The sequence below is a fragment of the Necator americanus genome, chromosome I (assembly GCF_031761385.1).
Source record: "Necator americanus strain Aroian chromosome I, whole genome shotgun sequence".
Taxonomy (NCBI): Eukaryota; Metazoa; Nematoda; class Chromadorea; order Rhabditida; family Ancylostomatidae; genus Necator; species Necator americanus.
The window spans coordinates 21177382-21202726 of NC_087371.1; the positions used below are offsets into that span (position 1 = coordinate 21177382).

General features: G+C 41.6%; 3 protein-coding genes across 7 annotated transcripts; 2 read left to right on the forward strand and 1 right to left on the reverse strand.

Moving 5' to 3' along the window:
- Positions 1-720: 720 nt before the first annotated feature.
- Positions 721-10312, forward strand: RB195_006404 (uncharacterized protein; the record flags this gene model as incomplete). Of its 3 annotated transcripts, XM_064179461.1 has the most annotated exons (12): positions 721-812; positions 979-1069; positions 1745-1867; positions 1960-2078; positions 5711-5909; positions 6002-6101; positions 6211-6341; positions 6433-6500; positions 6561-6669; positions 6750-6899; positions 9588-9812; positions 9890-10312. In XM_064179461.1, 12 exons carry the CDS (start codon positions 721-723, stop codon positions 10310-10312), a joined length of 1830 nt encoding a protein of 609 aa, XP_064036414.1. The 3 variants fall into 3 exon arrangements, with proteins under 3 accessions (XP_064036414.1, XP_064036415.1, XP_064036416.1); XM_064179462.1 differs by lacking the exon at positions 979-1069 and having other exon boundaries at positions 721-771; XM_064179463.1 differs by lacking the exon at positions 721-812 and having other exon boundaries at positions 992-1069.
- A 511-nt stretch (positions 10313-10823) lies between these two features.
- RB195_006405 (uncharacterized protein) lies at positions 10824-18577 on the forward strand (the record flags this gene model as incomplete). Of its 3 annotated transcripts, XM_013448646.2 has the most annotated exons (6): positions 10824-10982; positions 11045-11147; positions 11243-11382; positions 18068-18125; positions 18181-18293; positions 18356-18577. In XM_013448646.2, 6 exons carry the CDS (start codon positions 10824-10826, stop codon positions 18575-18577), a joined length of 795 nt encoding a protein of 264 aa, XP_013304100.2. The 3 variants fall into 3 exon arrangements, with proteins under 3 accessions (XP_013304100.2, XP_064036417.1, XP_064036418.1); XM_064179465.1 differs by lacking the exons at positions 10824-10982; positions 11045-11147; positions 11243-11382 and adding an exon at positions 17467-17511; XM_064179464.1 differs by lacking the exons at positions 11243-11382; positions 18068-18125; positions 18181-18293; positions 18356-18577 and adding an exon at positions 11532-11547 and having other exon boundaries at positions 11045-11205.
- A 197-nt stretch (positions 18578-18774) lies between these two features.
- Positions 18775-24592, reverse strand: RB195_006406 (uncharacterized protein; the record flags this gene model as incomplete). Its single annotated transcript, XM_013448647.2, has 5 exons — positions 18775-18921; positions 21700-21893; positions 22029-22083; positions 23197-23291; positions 24508-24592. The coding sequence occupies 5 exons, from the start codon at positions 24590-24592 to the stop codon at positions 18775-18777; spliced, it is 576 nt and encodes a 191-aa protein (XP_013304101.2).
- Positions 24593-25345: the final 753 nt, after the last annotated feature.

Consider the following 25345-nt stretch of genomic DNA (forward strand, 5'->3'; position numbering starts at 1 on the left):
GTCTTGTGTGCTTCAACACGTCCACATATCTCATCCCTCCCGCTCCTCGATTATGCCTCGTTGTTCATGCGCGTCTGGTCCTGCGCGGAATTATCTGCCTGCATAATCGTTTCGAAAACGGGTTTGAGTGTCGTATTTGTCGTATTTGTCGTATTTGCATGCTTATTTCTCAGCATAGTTCGGAATTTTGTTTGGTCGAGATTTTTTTCCTTTGGACTGTTCAACTCTTCAGGGTTCTCTGGATTTCGTTTGGTTTCTGTCGCGCTTTTTCCTGAGTTGAATGACTGTTGCTTCCGAACAAGATTGTTTCCCGGACTTCAGCTTTTTTTAAAGAGCAAAATTTGAGTTTATTTGTAAGCTGCTGGATAAATGTAGTTGGGGCGGACACTTAACTGCGCCCTTATTTTTGGAACTAAATAAGTCGGTCGACGTCTGAGGGCTTAAGCATTAGTCTTAGAGGATCTATGACATGTAGACTAAAGCTACTAAGAGAAAACAAAGAAGATAGAATTCCTAGAAATAGGAGCGCGGTTGGATGCTTTACTCCCCCAACTAAATTTCCCCACTTGTTGTTTCGACATTTTTCATTTTGTTCCTAAGAAAAGCATTCGTTATATTATTTGTGCAGACATCGTAAATCTTGATACATTACTTCAATTGCGCAAACCGTTTGTTTCGCCTTGTTTATATTGTTTCTTTGTAGTAATTGCTATACTGGTGATGACAGTAATCAGACAAGACTCAACGGTAAAACTGGCCCGCCATCTTCAGGTATGTGTATTTCTCGAACTGCGTGGCACCTTTCTAAAAATGTAGGGTCAGAGATCACTTTCGCTACTTATCTGTTTGAGCACTGGTGTGCAATGATAATGTGCACCACAAAGTGCCACACAGCGATGAAGCGACCTGTTTTCGGTTGCTGAGCGATAGTGTGGTTGTCGAATTACCGAGGTGGTGTTTGCAGCGACAAAATTGAAGAATTAACTACGATATGGTTGTGCGAGGAAGTCAATGTGACCAGAACGATGATGAATTTAAACTGGAGTCTGATACAGAACGTGAAGAAACTGTACGTACGAACTTTGTGACTCGTTGTTCGAATAAGGCGAACTTGTTTAGATTTGTGTATCGGCATTTTGTTTGTTTTTGCCGTTGAAAGTTCTGTTTGATCCCAGTAGCTCATGTCTCTAAAGTTACCACATTTCGTTGATTCTGGATTTCTTCATGAGCTATAAGTAACTTCTCTAGAGTTTGGACTAAATTTTATTTCGTTTGTAGTGTAAAGCATTGTCAGCCTCAAAGTAATATTAACTGAACATACCTGCTTCCGTAGCTTACCTCTGTCAACATGTGCTACTTTATTTCCGTTTTGATTCTTTCACATTTGTCTGTAAAGATGACGGTGAAGATTTACTGGAAAGCAAAATTGATTGCTGCAGAAGTTTTCCGACCTGTCATAAATAGGACGTAAACTCTTTATGACGGCTCGACACCTTGAACGCAGTTCGATGTGGGCCCAAAGATCTGCAAGTGTAAAGCTCTTTTGTTTGGATTACGAAAACACTGAAGAATAATTTAACAGTTTGTGGCTAGCAGGCCCTAACTAAAATCGTACAATGCAATACGTGAGTTGTTGTAACGAACCATTTTGGTCCTACTGCTAGTTATTCAGAATTTTCAACGGCCTATTCTTAAGCTTTTACACTGACCTCGATAACCTGTTCTTTATGCTTAGATGTTTGAGGTTGAACAAGAACTTCTTACTTGCTGCTATTGTCAAGCTCCTTTGGTGCCAGTTCCCTTGAATTCTGATGAAAAAACGGGTGATCAGCGCTTTTTCTGGGCCTGTCGGAATATGAAAAAGAAGGTAATTTCGTTCTAAGAACTCTTCTTTCTTTTCCTTTCTTTAAGATTCTTTTCGAAAGAATTATTCTGTGCATAAACTTCCTTTGTTTTCAGACTTGCTATTTCCCTATGGGCATGCCGAATCAGGTATTTTGGCTCACCCGGACAAAGGAGGAGCGGCAAGCTGGGTTTTTCCCGAGACCGGCTGTTCGTTTGCTTCCGCGGGCATACAGGTACCGTTCGATTGTTGAAACGATATGTGAAAAATTGATTGTTGAAATGTTACTAAAAGTAGTCTCACTACATGACCATAACCTTGTAAATGGAAACAAAGCTCCTACACTATCACTAAGATATATAGTCACTAAATATGTTATCGAAAGCTCTAAAACTGCATGCGAAAACAGTTTGGGCAGCTGTGTTAAAGGCAGCAGACCACGAATCTGAGGTGACCGCTAATTTTTCGTCAATGAAGCAGGCAGTTTCGCCACTATTTACAGTCGGGTCAATACGATCTAACTTAAGGGCAGCATACCACGAATCTGGGGTGGTACGTATTCCAGGTGGAGTATCCGTATACGGGGTCGTAGATTATGGAGACGGGGGTAGTTCCGATCATCTCTCGCTGCATCACTGCATGCATCCGCCTCCAGAATACCGTTCTGTACGACGCCATCTATTACAACGCTCCATCCCTAGCCCCGCCTCCGCCCTGCGATTCGTCGAAGATCAATTCGGACTGCCCCGATAGGCAGTAAGTGATGCTACGCGTGCAAGGGTGGCGCGCTGCAATAGGAGGCATCCTACAAAACAGCGTTCAGGGGTAGGCTGCTTGCAGTGATTCAGGCAGAGGCGAGCGGAACCACCCCCTCTCCATAATCTACGACCCCCTACACGGACACTCCACCTGAAATCTGTTCCACCCCAGACTCGTGATATGCTGCCTTTGAGAAAAAATGTATATTACTCAGTAAGTATCGAATCACGAACCAACAGGTCCTCGACTCGTCTCCTTAGTTCTGCCTTCACGTCAATTGACTTTAATCGCTTTACAGTAGGTTCTTCTGGTAAGCTACTTCCTCCTATTGTATCCAGCATAGTGTCTAGTCGCATTGTGACTGCATCTCAGCGACCGCGCGCTGGAATTTGCCATCAAGTTGAAAGCATGTGGAACAAAAAAGAAAAAGATGGAGAGCTGGGAAGAAAAGTCATACCGTTAATTCCGTCGAAGTTGCCTTCAGCTTTCGCTTGATAGGATCAACATCAAGATTGAAGAGGTGGTAAACCGAAGCACGGTACTGCGTCGGGGTTAGCATACGCAATCTATAACATCAAGTTTACTACACATCATACATAGATATTAAAAATTGCTCGTCAAAGTACCGGTGAACGCCACCAATTTTCTTCAGTTTTCTTACAGCACTTGACATTTGCTTTACAAGTTCCTCGTCCTGGTAATAGAAAATTCGTGAGATGCTGCCTTTAAAGGCAGCATCTCACGAAATTGACGAGGTTGGGATCTCTCAAGTACAATATAATGTTTGAGATGTAGATAATGAGTATGAGGGTGACCCCGTCACAATTCCTCCTACTCGTCCTATAAAATGGCGTGGGAAACGGCTCGCGGAGGCAGCGCATATACGGCAGTAGCATGTTAAGAGGCACCTCAGAACTCTCTCTCTCTCTCTGCCATTTTTCAGGACTATTGAAGGAAATTCAGCGTAGACTCGCTCATACTCGTAGTATACATACATAACGAATTCTGTGTTGTACGGACTTCATCAGTTGTTCGCAAGACACTGCCAGGTATCACTAGGTTTCTCTGAAATTAGAGGATGGCAGGGCTAACTATTCTGACAATAAAAGAAAGTCAGGGAATCTTCTGTGAGTAGGATCCAGAAGAGCGATTACTTTGAGCGTAGGTTAACTATGATTAAAATGGACGAGCGCCAAATTTGGATGATCATTTTGTATGAGCACCTGCAAACCCGCTGCGCATGCGAGGCGGCCTAGAACATCAATGCTGCACTGAGCCCAGGCTCCTTTGGTCATGCCACTTAGCTGGCTGATTCGCTCGCTTTGGCTCGGGAACACAGATCTGCAATGCACGCAGGCTTTTTCTCTGCTGCTTCTGTGATTCCTGAGGGATGTTGTACTACGAGTTGCTGTCGGGCAAAGATACTGTCAACGCTGACACGCGTTAGCTCTCGAGTCGGGACATCATCTGGGCGATGACTCAGGTCGTCCTAATCCGCTACGCACGTCCTCATGTGGCTTCGAAGAATCGCCAACAGCAGGAGACGCTCCGCTGGGAAACTCTATCTCACCCGCATCATTCCGCTGACATAGCTCCCCCTTATTACTATTTGTTTCAAGTCCCAAAGAACACTATGAGGAGAAAATATTTTAAAAGCTTTGATTAACTCGAGTCGTTGTCTCAATTCTGTGCGAAGGGCATCCGTTTTCTCCATGAGCGATAGGCAAGTGTTGTTGGTGTATATGGAGAAAACATTGGCTAAACTTGTTTTTGTAAAAGAAAATTTATAAGGTTAGAACTGAAAAATGTGTCTCATTACATTCCGGATAATCCAATATTTATGTTTGTCGGTGTATGTGGTAAATGTGCATGAGTTGGAAAACTAAATGCTACCTTCACCCTCACATTTATATCCAAATTCTAGAGCAATACGAGATATTTCATCACAGAAAACTACTTCATTTCGACGGAACTAAGCACGTTGATTGAATTGTTGTTATAATTATTTGGAATTATGGAGTTCTGCTTGTGATTCATGCACAAGTTCAAAGCTCACAAGCACTTGCGTTCATACAGGTCTGAGCAGTTGCTCTTTTAAGGTCCAAACAAGAATCAAATTTCATGGTGAGCCTAGCCTCTTTGTTGTTTATATCCTCACAGTGTTAACTCTGTCGTTGAACTATGATGCGTAATGGAGGTTTGGAAATGTCTTCTGAAGTCTAGTGAGCGCACCTAACTTTGCAGTTCCCACTTAACAACAGTGTCTTATCTTTGTGAACAAGCAGAATATATGCAGGTAGTAGAAGGTAGACACTGGTTAGCCAGTCACGATGTAAAAAAAAAAACCAATGGTAAATTGAACAAGAGAACGTTAGAGTGGGTCCTAGAACAACAAAACTCCCTCGAGGAAGACTCCTAACGAAATGGACCGGTGTGTTTGTAGCATGAATGGATCAGATAACCCAGCGACCAGCGGTCTATAGTCATCATCTGGATGTGCGTGTGCATGTTTCTGACCTTTGCTAGTGGAACTCTTTGGGCTGCATTGCAAAGTCCCTGGGTGACGATTTCCGTTTCGAAAAAAAATCTACCTTTATAACACTTTGTGGGATACTCGAACGTGTTAAGGCTGCTAGCAGAGTTCACAGCGGCCTGGTCTGGTTGCTGTGCGGTTTGGTGGATTAGTTGGGAATGTCCAATGACCACCTAACCGCCAAGCCTCCTCCCCCATCGGGACACAAATATTTGTGAGTTTTCTAAAGTTCGTCATATTCTTGACGAGAACCTTCATAACACATTTTTTTACCGTCCCGATTACATGATTCTCTTTGCATCTCTTGTGTTTTGTTTATTATCTAATGCAAGACTCTTATTCCCTTCCCGTTAAGTACTTTCGAGCGGAATCATTATCCTCGAGTAATGCCGAATCGGATAGTCATTATATATTTATTTATTTATTTATTCATTTATTACAAATAGAATTACCACCAACAGTATCTACCAGTATGTAGTAGCATTGAAATCCAACTGCTCAAAGCTTTCTTTTTGTGTACTTTTGGTTTTTGTTTTGCGATCTTTTTGATACTCTTGTTGAAGTTATTTTTTTAGGTGTTTCTACCCGACCGTGTTTCGTGAAGATGCTTCAAGTAAATCACCATCAACATGTTGTTTGTCATCTATGTCATCTACTCATAACGAGTCTTTTTCTTGTGCAACTTTGACTCATTCACCTAGCACATCGACTTCTTCGCTATCGACTGATACTTCTGCTGTTGACCACTTACTAAACTTGGATTCAGATCAGAATGTGTGTTTTAGATGATAACATCCTAAGTTTCATTGTATTCTTTTCAGAAGGGAGGTAGCTCCTTTTTAGAAGAACTTATATAAACGTTTAAGTGTGCTAGAACTTCGATATGGGGAAGTTCAATGGCTAATTCGAAAGGAACAAGAACGACGTCGTCTGCCCCTAGTGGACAGTTGGACAGTGATATGAATGGTTGGAAGTCTTCAACCTTTCCTCTTTTCTTGCTAAACGATTTTTATTCCAAAATTTTCCCAAGGTCGTATTACCAGTATCTTATGTTCTAAAAGCTCCAATGTTTAAGTAGACGGTGCCTGTGCTTCCGCGGAAAAATGTTCCAGTACATGCTCTTCGAACGAAAGTGCTGATTTTGCACTAGCTGATATTATTTGTGAACAGCTTCACAACATGGGAGTGGATCCATTATTGACAGGGGTGAGACTCAGTTTTCTGTTCGTCTTACAGTACAGTTATGTTTTTTAATGGGTTTTTTCCGTTCTTTTCATGAGGAATTTTCTATTACCAGGACGATGAACTTGTAAAGCAGATGTCAAGCGCTGTAAGAAAACTGAAGAAAATTGGTGGCGTTCACCGGTACTTTGACGAGCAATTTTTAATATCGATGTATGATGTGTAGTAAACTTGATGTTATAGATTGCGTATGCTAACCCCGACGCAGTACCGTGCTTCTGTTGACCACCTCTTCAATCTTGATGTTGCTCCTATCAAGCGAAAGCTGAAGGTAACTTCGACGGAATTAACGGTATGACTTTTCTTTTCTTCGCAGTTCTCCATCTTTTTCTTTTTTGTTCCACATGCTTTCAATCTGATGGTAAATTCCAGCGCGCAGTCGCGGTGATGCGGTCACAGTGCGACGTAGACACTATGCTGGATGCAATGGGAGGAAATAGCTTACCAGAAGAACCTACTGCAAAGCGATTAAAGTCAATTGACGTGAAGGCAGAACTAAGGAGGCGAGTCGAGGACCTGTTGGTTCGTGATTCGATACTTACTGAGTAATATACATTTTTTCTCAAAGGCAGCATATCACGTGTCTGGGGTGGTACGGATTTCAGGTGGGGTATCCGTGTACGGGGTCGTAGATTATGGAGAGGGGGTGGTTCCGCTCGCCTCTCCCTGAATCACTGCAAGCAGCCGACCCCTGAACGCTGTTTTGTAGGATGCCTCCTATTGCAGCGCGCCACCCTTGCACGCGTAGCATCGCTTACTGCCTATCGGGGCAGTCCGAATTGATCTTCGACGAATCGCAGGGCGGAGGCGGGGCTAGGGATAGAGCGTTGCAATAGATGGCGTCGTACAAAAAGGTATTCTGGAGGCGGATGCATGCAGTGACGCAGGGAGAGATGAGCGGAACTACCCCCGTCTCCATAATCTACGACCCCGTTTATGGGTACTCCACCTGGAATCCGCACCACCTCAGGTTCTTCGTATGCTGCCTTTAAGTTAAAATAGGAGTTATAATACAGAAGATCGTGAAAGGCACACACATAAAAAGTTTTTAGAAATTTGGTTGTAAGTTTTTGCTGCAGGGTTGAATCTTTCTTTTCTTCGCTACTTTTTCCTCGTTCTTTTTCAAAGAAACTTGGGTATTGTTGAAAGATTCAACAGTTTTTTTTTCTCAAAGGGGTCAGTACTTCACTTGGAGAATATCAAAACTTGACTTTATGCCTTTATTCCTTTGGTACGGCTAGAGTTTGAAAACATTTTTTTAAGTATTAGATGTTCTCACTCTTTTTTCCAGCAATTAACAGAGAATGGTGAACTAACATTAAATTACGTGAACATCGCCATCATAGTGACAAAGTCAAGGTCCTTCGTTAGATTACGTGGTCTGCTAGTTACTATTTGAACAGCTGTTTGCATGGGTTTCCAATTTCTGAAGGAAGGATGTTATCCATCTGAGGCAAACATGCAAAGAATAGACATGCGGAAGAATACGTAGAGATGAAACGCAATACAGCTATCACGGCTTAAAAACTATCACAACGTCTCATTCTTTTCTTGACAAATCCACCTGAAATTATTGCCCTTTACTGGTGCTTCAATAATTGCGCTGATTCCAATTTTTGCACCGTCCCAGCTAATTTGCAGCTTGCAGATGCATATACACACATGGTACAGACTAAGCCGTTATTTTAGTTTCATTCCTTCTTACTGTACCACTATAACATCTAAGTTTTTCTCGTCTTCGACACCAAAACTTAACATAGAGTGGTGTGATAGCGCTAAATAACGTGAAAGTCGCCATCATATTGATAAAGATGAGTATCTTAAGTCATATCACGTAAACAGCTAGGTACTACTAAAGCGGACGTCTGTATCCTTGTATATAACTTCCGAAGAAGTCATCTGGCAAACATGATGAGTGTAACGTAGAGAGGAGTGGGCATACGTGTGAGTATGGAAATACGCATACTATGCACACCATACAGGGACTTCGCGTTACTATGTAAAGCCTCCGAAGCTGCTCGCGAGATTCTTGTTGTTTAGAAAGGATATGAAAACCATATTGAATAGTGTATATAAGACGATGGGAACAATAGGAGTAAAGGAATAGGAGGAAAATACTTTTAACTTATAGAGTTTTCTTTTCAAAACTTTTTTTTCAAAAAAGAAAAAAGAAAGTAGATTTTTCCTCAACTCACGATAGTTTTTCGACCGATGTGGGTGGGGTTCGTCGTTAGGATAAAATTCACGTATTGTAGCAGTAAAACCCAAGGTGGGCAGTACTCTGAATTATTAGACCTCCTTTTGTAAACAATATCAATTTCGGTTTCAGCGAACTCATCGTCTGCTGTGAATTATTCCTCAACGATAAGATACGGTGATGGCAGAAGTGGGGGGATAAGTGATTGCTGGTTGATCATTGGTCACAATCTGACTTTGAGGAAATACGATTGCGACCAATTGCACCAACTTCCTTCAATGCATGAAGTGGGCGAAAGCGTACCTGAAATTCCTTGGGTGGAAATACACTCAATTGAATATATCACATCGTTATTTGCGTTCGTCTTCCCAGAGAAACGTAAGCACAAGAATTCAGTTAGAATCCCGAAATCGACGTTGTCATAATAATCAATCACTGATCGTCTTCCTGCAACTTTAGCTTCAAATTCGGTTAGCGCACTGAATTGACTCTAGGCCTTTTGATTTTTTTCGGAGACAACACCGATTTTTTTCACCTGTCCGATTTGATTTGACGAACTAAGTACTTAATTTTTCTAGTCGATGCTGTCTTCCTGCGGATAGAACATTCCTTGTAGTCAGAGGTTTCCGTGAGAAGAAAGGAATCTCATACGTGAATACCAAGCGATCCCTCGCTGTTGAACATCTTGTACTAACTACACGTGTTACGTGATGAGGCGACCCTTACTATCCGCAATTGCAAAAGAAAAAAAAGACGGAAAGAAAATGTGGAAAAGAAAATTTTGAAAAGCTTATCAGTGTCATCTCCGATTATCAGCCTGCTTAATTCCAAGAAAAAGTAGCGAGAGTGACAGATGCTTCATATTTGACTATAGTTATAGATTTGCTAAATTTGAATAAAAATGGGATACTGCTAATAGATGTATAATCCATTCTTGCACTCCATAATTTCCATCGCTTTCATCATCAGTTCAGTTTTCTGTGGCATTTCTATTGTTGTTATGCTCTTTGCAGGAGAAATTGGCGGAAGAACGTCATGCAGTTTGCAATGGAGACACCCGAAATGAGGATAATGCACCAGCAGACGGTAATGCTTCCCCTGAGCGGGGTCCAGGCGGAGAAAAAGAATGGTTTGATGGAGAGGATGGCCCTTCCACTTCAACAGAGGCGCAAACTTCAGCAAGTGCTCTTGCTTCTTCGGCTGAAGAGGAGCGCCTTAATGCGATCGTTCAAAGCAAGGTGAACGGATTGTTTACTATTGTATTTCGGAGCAGTTCTACTTCTAAGCTCTATGATATTCTATTCCATTCTTGCAGATCCGTTCGCACATTGCAAACTCAGCGGCAAGGAGGCATGCACACCGCAGCAGGAAACAAAAGGAATTAGCGCGACAAATCCCGCAGACGTCACATAATCTAGTCAGACGGCAAATTGAGTGTGTTTCTTCGCACCCTTCACAGGCAGATGTGACCACTCGATCACAATGCTTCGTCAGTAGCAACGACCCCCTGTCTTTCGATTTCCCTTACATGGAAGATAGCTTTGCTGAAGATTCCTCGCTGAGTTTCATCCGTGAAGGTTCAACTGAATCACAACAGCAAGTTGTGGTCAGCGATCAACAGCAGATCTCTGATAACGCTCATTCAATTCATAGTGTACACAATAGTCCTCGCTCGCCTACATCTTTGAATGATCACTTGGATCTTAGCCTTTTTGGTGATTACGAGTTTCTGTGTTGATGGTTCCTCTACTGTTATTTATGAACTCATGCTTTTAAGTTTCAGATCTATTTTAACAATTTAAACATTAGCATGTGCAGTTTCTTGTATTATTCTGTACATTCATAGGCATTTCTTTTGTTACGTGTCGGTTTTAGTTGATGTGAATGTTTCAAATAAAGCAAATTTCTATATTCTTGTGAAAGCTGTCCATGGTTTGAACCATTATAGGTACGGAACTAATTTTATTAGAATTGCTTATTTCTCGAAGATGGGTATTTCTTGAAGCAGACCAAATTTTTATTTTAATTGTATGTATCACGATATGAACAGTGAAGCTACAGATAACCTAATAATTTTAGTGAAGTTCGATTGTGATTTGATAAGTGAGAAACCTGCAGGATATGCATTGTATAGCAACTCTGCAACCTTTAATTTTTTAGAATTCTATTCTTACTTCAATGGGCGTTACTTTGAAAAATGAAGGTCGAATATGAACAGGAACTTGTAGGAGCGTGGGAGGTTTTAGTTAATGGCGGGTGAATTCGACTATGAGGTGTCGCGCAAACTCTGGGAGGCAGCAGTCCCTGTTGAGTTCCAGATTGACCAAGATGACGAGTCAGGAGATGTCTGTCGGCCAAATTACGCTATGCTTCCTCGGTGCGGTTATTTCCCCTTGTACTTGACAAGAGTGAGTTACAAGGAAACATTTACGATCACTTTGGGGAATGAGAGAAAGTGAAATCTGTTTAGATTTTGGAACAAGTAAAGGCTCGTGAAGACAGCGTGAAACTTGATGTAGAGAAAGTGTGGCTGGAAAGTAATGGATCTCCTTTGAAGATTTATTATCCAATTGGTGTGCTATTCGACTTGCACAAACCTACTGACTCACCGACAATGTCTGTGGTGATGAAGTAAGTATTATAAGATTGTTTTTTTTTTCTCGTGTAGCAGTAGTTAATGGTAATGTCAACGATTTTCGGACCGGACCTCGCCCCGAGGGAGTGTTGCCAGTGTCCAAGGACGCCATGGAAGCAATATTTATGCAATCATTGAAAGAAGCCAATTATTTAAAACGGAGGAAAGAAGAGGTAGTTGGACGATTAAGACTCGTTTTTCCATAAATTTGAGTGGCACGGTTCTTAGTAGTTTACCACTAAAAAAGTAATTTCTATTACATTTTCAAACTTCGCTGAAAATTTTCTTCTTAATCACTGCATTTTATTCATTCTGCCTCCAGATCCAAGCTCTACTAACAGATTTTTCTTTCTGTATTGATGAAGTATGCTTACATACTCGTCGGAAGATGATGTCGTTAACGCAATGCTCTGGTCCTTAAGGAGAAGCATTAGGTTCCCCATAGAGTGCTGCAGGCTTCTGAGTGTATAATTGATTCTTTAATTAATTCCTTAATTCCTATTGCGTTGTGTCGGCATCGCTGGGGCTGAATTTGTCATGTATGCACAAATCTCACCGGTCAGCAAACTTTACAGCTGAAATGGACAAAGGCAACTTGAAACAGCCTCAAATCACTTCCTAGAAGTTAACTCTATCTGTTAATTGCAATACAAACACGGCTTATGACCTCAGTGATGTGGTGATGGATGGGCGTGGCTTAGTGATCACAGGTAGCCTAAAATATGCTTATTCTGTACCATTTCTTAGGCTCAACCACCGACAGCCTCTCTTGCAGGAACTTATTCGGTTGCACGTAATCGGCTGCGGGTACTTAACGACCTCCCTCCGTTATCCTACAATCAGTTTTGACTTTGAAACCACCAACGAACGTCCTGTAGAATTTATGTGATTCTACTTTCTGTTCATAATAATTTGATGACAGAACGTAGAAGGTTGTCGATGCTAGCATTAGTTCACATTTTCTCAGCTGTAGACGTCCGATTCGGGTCATTAGTTGTTCCAAAGAATCTATATCCATTCCCACACTCGTGTCGACTTGATTCTTCGAAATATGGGACATCAAATTCTCTTCCGTTACATATTTCCAGCAAAACTTCTTCAGTATTGTTGCCGAGTTCAGTGGTCTATTTCACCCCAATGACATCGTACTTAGTATTTTTTTTTGGATTGCACCATCAATTTTTTTTAACATAAAGCTTCCGATGCTATGTATTGGTTGTATGTACGAATTGTAGTCATAGTCATCCATTTTGCTAGCCTAAAGGCTGTTTCAACTTCGTTCTTCCTGGCGCTGCCATATCATCCGCTCCCGGAGTGAGAAGGACTGAGAAGACTTCATCTTACTACTGCATCGAGCGTGAAAACGTATGAATATTTTTTTGAGCTCTTGTCCCATGAGGCGAAGTAAATTCATGGCTGCTTCAACGCGTGCACCAGGAATACTAAAAATTGCAAGCTTTTGGCAGGCCCGGATGATGAATACACGCGTGAAAACATAAACGTGCGTATATGTGAACATTGGGAGAGTGCGGGTCCTCCACGGAAAAGCAGAGACAGAGGATCGATGTCCAGAATAGAACCGTGTATCGTAGAAGGTATAAGGTTGTTTCCTTTCTTGGTTTAAACTTCGCATCGAAACACTACTCGCGACCATTTCCGGATCGCACCGTAGAAACGAGGAAGTACAAGAAGAGTTTAGGCTAACCGGACAGAACTGTAAATATATAATCTACTATATAATAACGGGCTTATTCTGTCACGTGTGTGTGTGTGTGTGTGTGTCAGTCACGAAATTCAAAATGAGGGGTGCGACGGGTCCACCGGCGTCGAGTTAATGCCTCGAAGCTAGGAAGCTATAAAATGAGGTGTGAAGGGGTCCACCGGCGTCGGATACCTATAGAAGGGGGTGCGACGGGTCCATCGGCGCCAGATAGCCTTAGAAGGGGGTGCGACGGGTCCAAGACGTCGGATACCTATAGAAGGGGGTGCGGCGGGTCCATCGGCGCCAGATAGCCTTAGAAGGGGGTGCGACGGGTCCATCGGCGTCGGATACCTATAGAAGGGGTGCGACGGGTCCCACGACGTCGGATACCTATAGAAGGGGGTGCGACGGGTCCATCGGCGCCAGATAGCCTTAGAAGGGGGTGCGACGGGTCCATCGGCGTCGGATACCTATAGAAGGGGGTGCGACGGGTCCCACGACGTCGGATACCTATAGGAGGTGCGACGGGTCCACAGCGTCGGATTGCTATAGAAGGGGGTGCGACGGGTCCACCGGCACCAAATACCTATAGAAGGGGGTACGACGGGTCCAATGGCGTAGAGTTGGTGCACCGATGATAGATACCTTTAGAAGGGGGTGTGACGGGTCTAATGGCGTCGAGTTGGTGTGCCGGCGTCGTAAAGCTAGTATGTATGTACGTATGTATGTATGTCCCAGCCTGAACGTCTGGCCTAAGCCGTACTTCAGGATTTTTGTTTTTGGTTCGCTTCGCTCGCTTTCATGATCAATAAGAAATAACAGTAGCGACATTTTTTTTTTGTAAAACTAGAATTTTTTTCTACCAACGCTTTCTTCAATTTTTTAACCAAAAATTTAAGCATAGATATAAGATTTTATGGTTTTTCCCTAAACGCGTCAGTTCTATATTTGGAGAACAATCAAACTTGATTTTACATCTATTTTTCTCTCAAACCTCCACAATTTGAAGAATTAGAAATATGAGTTTCCTCCGTTCTCAACTATTAGCAAAGAATGATGTGCTAACATGAAATGAAGTGAGTATCACTATCGTAGTGATAAAAATAACGTTCTACGTCAGATCGGGTAAACTGTTGGCTACTATGTATTGTATTTAAGCAGCCGCTCGCACGTGTGTTTCCTCCTTTTGAAAAAAGGATGTTAGCAGCGTTAGGGAGACATGCTGGGAAATAGATATGTGAAGGAACCATAGAAACCCATTCTACCACGTTGGGGCTCCGCGCACCAATGCGACCCCATGGGACCCGTCGCACCCCAATTTACAGCTATCTACATAGCTCCGGGGCACGAATTCGACGGCCGTAGGACCCGTCTCGCCCAATTTTATCGCGTTGATACTCCAGTGCGCCAAACCGACGTCATATTCGGTATCCGTCTCCCTCTGTTTTTGGGATTTCTTGGCTGAGACACACATATACGCAGATACAAACACGTGACAGAATGTGGACAAATATAGTAGAAACCTACTGAACGCCACGTAGTGAAATATATCATGAGAACAGGACTTTTCGGTACACTGTCACCACACCTTTCATACCGGAGCACGCTTCACAAATTGTCTAGAAGTAGTGAGTTTTCTTCAAAAATTTCTTAGAAATGTAGTAAGAACCTACTGAACCTACTACCTATTTCCATGGTTCCAGTAGAAAAAATAGGAGACCTTTTTCTGCTCTGAACTATAGTGAAATATATCATGAGAACAGGACTTTTTGGTACACTGTCACCACACTTTTCGGTACACTGTCACCACTCTTCGGCACACTGTCACCACTCTTTTCATATCGGAGCACGCTTCAGGAAATGTCTAGGAGTAGCGAGTTTTCTTCCTTAAAATTTCTGACAAATATAGTAGAAACCTACTGAACGCCACGTAGTGAAATATATCATGAGAACAGGACTTTTCGGTACACTGTCACCACTCTTTTCATATCGGAGCACGCTTCAGGAAACGATGGAGTAGCGAGTCTTCCTTAAAATTTCTGACAAATATAGTAGGTTTCTACTATATTTGTCAGAAATTTTAAGGAAGAAAACTCGCTACTCCTAGACATTTCATGAAGCGTGCTCCTAAATGAAAAGAGTGGTGACAGTGTACCGAAAAGTCCTGTTCTCATGAAAAAACCTATTACTCGAAAAAAGAAAAGACTTCGGAAAAACCTATTACTCTTATATAACCCTATTGACCTTCTTAGGCCCAAAGAAAATGAGTGAAGAGAAAATAGTGACTTGCAGTCTCTTTCGGGTATTTCTAAGGCAAAGAAAATGGTCGATTTTCCTGCTCATTTGTAAACTTTTCCACAACCTAAATACGTGGGGTTGCTCACATGTCGTCCTTTGTTTCAGGTAAAATGGTCAACATTACTTTGAACGAATAAACTTTTCGATATACTATTTTGTTTCTTTCTGTCTTTTTTTTAATAAATCCACATGTTGCTTATGTTCTACATCCTACATTCTACTACATATGTGTGGTATTCTGGAACAGTTAACGGAAATTTTGATTTAAAAAACCTTTAGGGTCGTAATTTCGTGAAGTGCTGTTCGAGTGGAGTTGTGCAAGCAGGGAGCACATTGAAAACCCAAAGCTGTAAAATTGGTGCGACGGACAGCGTGGAACTGTTGTACAGTATTATTTTGGTAATTTTTTTGCTGTCGCGAAGTTAAATGGCACGTTGCGCCTTTGATACCCTGGCTACTGCGCGCTTGTTCATCACCTCTATGACTCCTCCGTGCGTTTGTTTCCTTGCACGTTTGCCTGCTTGGTATTTGTCCTCGAAAGTGGAAACACGAATGAAACTGGCTGCTTAAATAGTAGCCAACGCTTACATAATTTGACAAAGAACGTTACCTTTATCAGTACGATGATCTTCACATTATTTTATGTTAAACATATTCCTTGATAGCTGTTGAGGAAAATAGGAGAACACCCATTCTTCGCGTAATGCTTTAAAATTGTGTATATATTATATTCGAACCGAGTAGTGTTTGAAGCTAAGTTTGAATATTCTCAAAATGTAGAACTGACGCGTTTAGAAAAACTATGAAATTTTTGTCTTTATATACATTAAAAAGAAGGAAAGTAACAAAACAACATGAAAACAGAACTCTTATTATTTACAGAAAATATCACTACCACTAATTTTTGAATTTCAATTTAAAAGTATATTTTGGTTAGTTGATGAAAGTGAGCGAAGCGAACACCACACAAAGTCTGAGAGTCCGGCGTAAGTCGGACGATCAGACTTGTATAATATAATATAATATGAAATACTTGTGGGAAGACCTTCTGCAAGGATCAGCCGGTTATATGGTGCTTGGAGGCTTGCTTTTATGTAGATCACCTAGAGCGTGGACTAGAGAATGGAAATTTTATACTTTGAACTGGGCAGATTACACATATCATGATGTTTTTTTTTTTTGCAATATCTGATCGAATCTTGATTCTCGTCATAGATTCAAGAACATCAATTTTATTTATTTCTAACATATGAGCTGTGAACTGTAGAGAGTTAAGCCATTTAAGGGCTTAGTTCGTCCATGATTATGAACCAAATGAACATATTGCCGATGTATCCTCATAGTGTTTAAATGCACAATCTAGACAAAAACAAGCCTGGGGAAATTGCGTAAACGGATGCGCTCGAAGTGACGAGACCCTTGCTGCAATAGGACTGCAGTAATAAATGAGGGTCTCACTTCTGTTGGAAATCCACTTCGCCAATTGGAACGCACCCTGTTTGCGCAATCGTAAAAGGCTTCAGCTCGTCCTGGCCCGACTATAGGTGGGTTGTTCCAAGCGCCTCGGGCCGGAGATTCCAACAGAAGTCGGTTTACGTTAGAAAAAAAATGGTACAAAAGCATCTCTAAAGGACTCCGTATCTTGTCAGCTTTTTCTACGACTACGAAATTTGCCATTCACACAACAAATTATAAACTGAAATTGACGTGAAAAGGCTTCGTGTTATAACTATAGATAATTGTGGATGCTTGTATATCGGAGAGCGGTAGGGCATAGACCACCTCACAAAAAGGAAGCTTGTGAGATAACGCCGCCATCACAGATGAGAATGTGTCATCGCCTTTAAATGATACTTTTTATCTTGTCGATAGTCAATTTAGCAACAGCCAAGATTGTTAACAAACTTTATTACGGCTAACGTTTCGGCGTCGTCGCCTTCGTCAGACCCTGGAAAGTCAGATCATTTGTGATATATCCTCTTAAATGCCTCATCCAGAACAAGTCATCATTCCCTAAGATGCTACATCCAGAATCGAAACCAAAAGAGTCCAAAACGTTGTGCTTACCTAGGTAGCCGCATTACCGTGATATTAGCGGACCTCCGCGTGATAAAATCGCTCCGCTAATACTAATTAGTTGGTCACGGCTATGCATTCTTCCTTTTTATTAATTTTTGGACTCTTAGCGTTAGTCCAAAACGCCTCCAAAGTTCTGCGAGCTACAATTTCTGGTTCGTACGATAGGATCGTGGCAGCTATGCAGAAAGGATCATTTTCATTTTCTGCGATTGGTTCCGAGAGGGTTTGCTGCGTTTGGATCTTTAATCCCATCTGGATGTTCTTTAATACGAACACAAAGAGGTTGCCCTGTTTCGCCAATATATTCTTCGCCGCATGTTTTGCACGAAATCATATAGACTACACCAGAGACCATGCAGTCGCCTGCCTTACCAAATGGTCATATTACACAGTTTTGAGTTAGGCAAATGCGATCGTACATTCTGTTTCGCACTAACTGCTTCTTGAGATTTGGAAGGTATGGAAGGATTGGAAGGTATTTCCACAACTCTCACTTGGTCATCGAGACCACACCTAACCAGACTGGCCCTTATCGCCTTTTGATACTTTTTATGTTGGTAGAGAGAGTGATGTAGACGGAAAGAACTGCAACTTGAGACTTTCTCTTGGAATTTTTTACATAAACTCCCGAGTTCAGTAAGATTCTTGGACAGTTAGTGACTATAGGCTATAGCCACCGAGCCGTTCACCGCACACTAGATATTCTTAGATATTTTTAGCGTACAACCTTGGTCCTGTAAATAAACCAAGTACAAATAATAATCATGTTTCGAATTCAGATTGTAAGCGGTATGAAAATTGACGAACACAAGCAACTATGGCTAAGCCTTGTTCACGGTAAGTCAAGATCACAATCATCAATACATTTTTTGTTATCTTTATTCTCTTCAAGACCGTTTTCATGACTTTTGGAGTGTAAACCGCCGTCTCATGGAAAGTAGTGAGGAGCGACCATTCCATGACATACCTATTCGCCTATATGTCAGCGGCCAACCTTTCCGACAGGTATATTTGTGGCCTTTCGTTAATCCTAAGTGCTTTCTTGGCAACTCAGCCAACGTTTCTAGGTCCTACAACCACCTCACGATACAAATGGAGAGCCACGGACGTTAGCACAAGCACTAAATTCACTTTCTCATGATCTCATAGAAGACGGAAAGTATCAATTTATATCCCATGGTATTGTGGTCCCACTTGAAACACCTTTGAGCTATTTGGGGAAGAATTTCGCTTATCCAGATAATTTTGTACATATTTGTGCTATCTGCAATAATAGTTCATCTGCTTGATCTTTACTTCCAAACAATCCTCAAGAATCTACCACTGAGAGAACACAGAATTTATATTCAAAAGACACTGAAAACGAACAATAGCTAGACTTAAAGTTATCTCTCTCACATACCATCACAAATCACAAATTGAAAATTGTCAGAACACGAACAGAACAACATACACTTACGAAGCAAACAGCAAACACATGCACAAATTATGTGAAAGTTATGACAACGGAATCCAAACTTGTCTTAAATTGTCGACATTTGATCCCTGCAAGTTCGAACATTTTCCTAGTTGCATCATATGTCCAACTCCCTGTAGGACGATCATGGAGAAAAACTACTTCCGATAGTCGGGACTAAACAAAAATCCATCAATTGTTGCGCTTGCATATAATAATACGTTTCTTGAAAATAAGAGTTCAATATCCAGTTTAAGAACGAAGCTCCCAGGTCAGAGAATCTGAATGGTCATAAATTGCTCTAAAAATTTTAGATACAGAGTTTACGCGGATGTTCAATCGGCGCTCAAAATATTCTACGATATGACCAGAAAGCTTTTACTACAATGCAAGCTCTTTTTATGATTAAGTTCTCCACTCTTTCTTTGGATTGAAGACATTCAGCACGACCTTACGCATCTAAACTACGTGCTTGCCCCTGACTTCCCGATGAGGAAGGGGTGTGAGGACCATTCATTTGTCACAGAATCTGCAGATTCAAGAGAGAAGCAGTAAATCAGTGGATTTTATCAGTGCTAATTTAGGGTAACTCCAATTATGCCCAAACGGCAAGATATTCGCCTCGTAAGATCTTTTTTAATTCGTGTTCAGCACTGATTTCTTTATGATCGCGCGTGTGTACACAAAGCTTATAATCAATGTGAGACAATTTTAGATTTTGAATAAGGCAGCAAACAATAATTTGACATTTTCTAGAACTAACTGACGTGTAGCTAACCATTATTGTATTATCATGTAGTTTGAGAGCTAACTTCTCTCACAATAACCAGACAGTTTCGACACCATTTACAGTGGGGTTGAAGTGATCTGAAGCCTGGTGGAACTGCGTACGTGGTTGAGCACAGAATGATGCGATGGAACCTTTACTCATCGCTACAGTCCGATTGGTTACACCTAGAGCGAACAGACTACACAGTTACACCAGGCATCAGATCGTTTGTGCTGCACTCTTCTAGAGAAGAACTCGGGTCTTGAGAAGCTTCATAAAACTGAGGGATAATGTAGCAAAATTGTGCGGTTTTGAAAAACACAACGTGATTGAACCGCACATGACACATTGCGAAATTGCTCGTGACAGACTGCCAAGGCGGGATATGAAGGGTTCCACTACTGCCGCACCTGTGTGCCAAAGGTCCTACTAGAATCCATAAGGCTGCTCGCAGAATTCAGAGCCAGTTAAGAGCCGAGTAGCTGAATAGTCAGTAACCACCAAAACCGCAGAGCCGCCAAACCACACGCCCGCGCGGCTCTGAATTCTGCGGGCAGCCTAATGCATACAAATGTTGGACGTACAAATAAGTTCTGAGGGTATTTCTTGAAACTTTGAAGTTTTATCCCCAGAAGCTTGTAAAATGTATTTTATTCAAAGAATTGTCTATTGTTAGCTAAGACTCTCCTTCATTTTTCAGGTGGCGTACGGATTCCGAGTTGAAAAAATTCCTTGTCTTTTGAGGCGACCCAAGAATCGACCCAATTTTTGGCTTCTTCGAAAGCAGTGAGGTACTGCTCGGCTAAGCCTTGAGTCATCAACCGGAACAAATTGTAGTCAGAAGAAGCAATGTCTAGTGAATACAGCGGGTGGAGTAGGACATCCTATTGAAGCGCCTCCAAAGTTTTCTTGACGATTTTTGCAACATATGGCCGAGTGCTGTAAGATCACTTTGTCATATCTTTTGGCATATTGGGGGAGTTTGAGCTTTAAAGTTAGGCTCAGTAGCACGAATTGTTGTTGGTAACGTTCGCCAACAACAGCTCGTGCAACTGATGGTTTCGGTAGGTTGGAGTAGTTCATAGCAGATCACTTCGAGCTAGTCCCTCTAGATCCACAGCACTAGCTTTTTGCCATGAATATTCATTTTGGCCGTTGAAAATGATGCATGGCTGACCCCGGGATGATCTGCGCTTTGGGCTTTCGGCGTGGATCCATTGGTGGTCTCCCGTCATGATTCGATGCAAAAACCTTTCTGATTTTGTTTTCGGAGCAGTTGTTCGCACGTGATTAAACGGCATTTGACGTCTCTTAATTTGAGTTTATACGGAACCCAACTTCCTTGTTTTTGCACCATACCCATAGCTTTGAGAAGGTTTGAAATCGCTTGTTGAGTCCAAGGTTTCAGCGAGCTCCTCCTGAGTTTGGCATGAATCTTGGTCTAATACCGGCTCCACCCCAGCGTTTATAAACTTTTTAGACCTTCGCGTTTTTTTTTCTCGCTAATTTCTAAATCGTCACTTTAAAAGGCCGGAAACATTACTCTTTTGCTTTCATTGATGGAACATGTTCCGTATGTTCTTCACACAACAATCGATGCTTGCCAGCTGCACTTTCTTTACATTAAAACAAATAAGCGCTTACCACAAATTGTGTTTTGTTCACACAAAGGTTTACATAGTTATAGAGTACAAACAAAGTAGATTGTTTACACTTCAGCAAAATGATATGTACTGATTTTAAATGAGAAATGATGACCCCTTAACATAAATGTTGCAAGACAATCCTATGCAATTCAGCGCTAGTTATGCCATCTTTTGTAGATCCCTCAAAACTTATTTGTTACTCCAATATTTTCTCGCATGAAACAGTGAGCATGATATGAAGGCATTTGTATGTTTACGAAGCCCGAAAATATCGCACGAGGCTAGTCGAGTCTATCGTTCTTTTGAGATCGATAGGCCAATAAATTGGTAAGCCACCACTCTAAGTAAAACGTATGAATAACATTATTTGTGATAGGTATTCCATATAAAAAAATTGCACAAAATTTAATTTAAATTTCCAGCTTTTTTTCGATCTACTGGAACAGTTATGAAAGTGTCTGAACTTCATCATATTAAGAATGAGGGCTACAAAATATGATAGGAAATCCAAACATCTGAATATACATTGCTTCAATCTACCTGTATGATCAGTTTAGCGCATTCGTTACACGGCAGTAATGTCGTGTACATCGTGCAACCTTCAACGTTGTTCATACTCTTATTTAGAATTGCATTCATTTCAGCGTGAACCACATAGGTGTGTTTGTTCTCAAGAGGATCCGGGCTACCTTTGGTCCATGGCAAATCATCATCACTGATCCCAACAGGGAAACCTGCAGCATTTTATGTGACGTGAACATACATGTTTCTCAGTACAGCTGGTTACCTATTGTACGGAAGCCTATTGTAAAGAAAACCAGAAAGCATTAGAAAGCATACTGTTGATTACATCTAAGATGCAACCCCACCGTTATAACCTGTGCCTACAACTTTGTTGTCCCGGTTGACAATGGCGCAACCAACCTGAAAGCTCACTCCTTAGAAAACAAGATACTAAGAACTCCAAACAGTTACAGTCGACTTCGAAAGCATTGTATTTGCGTGATGCGCTACGTCCTCGGTGATTGCGCGTGGTGGATCGGTCCTACCAGTGATCGACATAATGATGACGCACATACACTTAGATTTTCTCGCACGTAAATTTTCGCGTAAAAGTGCGGGACTAGAATTTTGTAATTCCAGAAAATCATATTTTTTAATATTATTGTTTGTTTTACTAGAGTGCTTCTGAGATTTTAGTTTGTAGCAATCACATCCTAAGACGCATCTCTCGTAACAAATGCAACTAATGGTATAATTGAGTTAAATTAGCGTTTTACGTAATCGTTTTCGTACCAAAATTCCTTTTCAGTCAAGACAATCTTTTGTTCTATTGTCAGGATTTCTCCTCTACGACTTTAATTTTTGTAAATTGAATGCTTGTGTAATTTTTCTCGCATAATTGCGCATGAATATAGATTCTGCTGTGATTGCAAATCTGAAGTTGTGTTTATGATGCAGAATTACACGATTCTAGTCTGGATTTTGGGATTTTACTACGAACACAATCACAAAAAAGCCATTGACGACCATTTTGCAAAAAAGAGAAAGAAATTGAATCCCAACAAGGTAAGATTATAGAGCGCCCATAGAACGAAACAGATGATAAAACAAATGGCAAAGGGCTTTGTCAAGTCCAAGCCCTATTAGTGCGTTACGATACGGAAAATGAATAATTATAAAATGTAAGTAGAAAAGAGGTCTGGAGGTTTAGAACTTCTCGGGAACCGAAGAGAGTATTCCGTGCACGCCTTCACCAGCGTCGCGCCGTCTCGTTTTAATACTTTTTGAGCCGACTATTGCAAAGCTATGATCCCTAACAATTATGCAAAAAAAAGAACGAAAAAAAGAAGCACACTGGGCAAGAAAAAAATTAAGGGACTAGCGGATCCTATCGTCACGTTGACCAGTCATTCGGATCGAACAGCGTACACCTCCACTAAAGAGTTAGCGCGTAACGCCAACACAACACGTTCGACGCTCAGTTTAGGATATCTACATCAGTTCTGCACCGAAATATTTGCAACAGCGACATACCTGAGTTGCAGGGTCTTTACTACGCATCGATGCTAACTTCGCAATTGCCATAAAATAGTCTTCCCACGACAAATAGTCCATGCGCTTTCCTGTCCCTTTAAAGGATAATGTTTTTAGAGTTAAGTAACCTCCTTAAGATGTTCAGACGCGTTAGAATTCAACAAGGATTTTATAAATACACGATCTAAATAATGACTTTCGGAGCCAGCATCAGGTCAATGTCCTTAACTTTAGAGACAACTCTTGCACCAATCTGTCGAAACCAGAAGGAAAAAAGGTTGGGCGGTCTTCGGTAGTAGTGGTGGAAGGCACCGTATTATTGATATGATGCAATGGATGTCATCTGTCCTCAGAACAGGCGAACCGACACGGTTCGTACGCTCAGAATCTTAGCAGCAATAATGTCGCACTCAAAGTAATCGTGAGTTCTAACCTTTGAAACGACATATTTCAATCTTTCTTATCGTAGTTGGTACAAATTGTATCGACATTATTGAAGTGTAAAGTAAAGTGTAAAGTGTAGTTAAGCTCATATCGTTACGAAGAGACAACGGTTCTAATTCAATTCACGTCTTCTTCTTCAACAGTAAGAGAAGTCAGCTTTACGGTTTATCGCAAACTTATTTAACTCTTACTTCTATTGCTAGGTTTGATATAGCACATACTCCTTTCCTGCAACGCTCTTCTTTCCTCCGCTTGGATTCGAATGTATTAGTATGGGTGCGCGCGCTTCTTACAAAGCCTGCCCGCCTGCACACGTTATGTTTCTAAGGAACTCACAGAATATCTACGGAATTCTCCATACCGCCTGTTTCTAGGAACTCACAGAATATCTACGGAATTCTCCATACCGCCTACATCAAGGCACGGCTGCCATACAATCCCATCCCACCACCACCTCTTGCGCTGAACTACACTTCACGACTATTTCCCTTCCCGGCAGATGCAGTATAACTTCTTTCGATGTGTCTCTAAATGCACCGAAAATTACCGAACCAAAATAGTGCGCACTTTTCTTTCTGTCATTTTGTGAGGTCCCGTTGCAAAAAATGGAAACCATACTTGCCACTATTCGTTCCCGTTGCTCGCACAATTCCGTTTTCATAAATAGAATACTTCTTGCACCTCGTTGAAAGAAAACTGTAGTGATCATTAAATCAAATTTGCTGTTATTGGCAGAAGTTGCAGAATCTTTAGCCTCAGAATAACGGCTTTGTTGCAGTATGTAGTTTGATGCGTGTTAAATGTGCATGTCGGTGAATGAACTACAATTGTACCTGGATGAACAGAATTGTGCGTAGATCAACCAACCTTTCACCGTCGTCTCACCATTCTTCAATATGTCACCCTTAAAGTCATTGCTATCTTTTGGTTCGTCTATCGCGTTACCCTCCATCGGTGAACCTCAATCACGTGCCTAAAGTATAGCATAGTCCTATACAAAGTGATACGTTGCAACAACATACAACAATATGAAAAAAGTCGATGAAATCTAACTGAACGAATTCAACGAGATTCTAAGTGGTTATTAAGTGGAACTACAGTGATCGTTGCAAGAATTGGAAAAAAGAAAAGAACTGAATGAAATGACAATGCGCTAAACAAGTCTGCGACTGCTTAAACATCATGGAACTGTTGCAGATTAGCTTGAGATCAAAGCTCGAAGTCCAGGTCGTCACCTTCGCTTATCTCCGATCTCGGACTGGAAAACAGTCGCTATCTGCGCTATAACACTGCATTCGCAGCCGTCTCTATGACCTGGACATAATTTTGCGCTGCACTATGTGACGAAGGACGAGTAACGACAAATGCAAGCTCTCTGCGGCGAATCTCAAAACGCTGCCCGCACACTTTTCGCCGCGAGCGAACGTTTTGAAAGTTCGTGCGGCATACAGTGCCAATCACTGCTCGTTGCCGCGTTGCAGATCAGATACGACAATTTGGCCATCGTGCATTTTACTTCCTCTGATGTTTGAGAATCTCATTTGAGGAAAGCTGTGATGAAAAGAACCGTAGGAAGTCCGCGTCGTCTTGTGCGGAACAGCGCAGCACTTCTGTCATGTTGCGAGGATGTGTGACAGGGAATCCACCCGCCCTTAGTCGTTGCGCGTCAAAGGAAGCGCCCAAGGACATGAAACGAAACATGCGA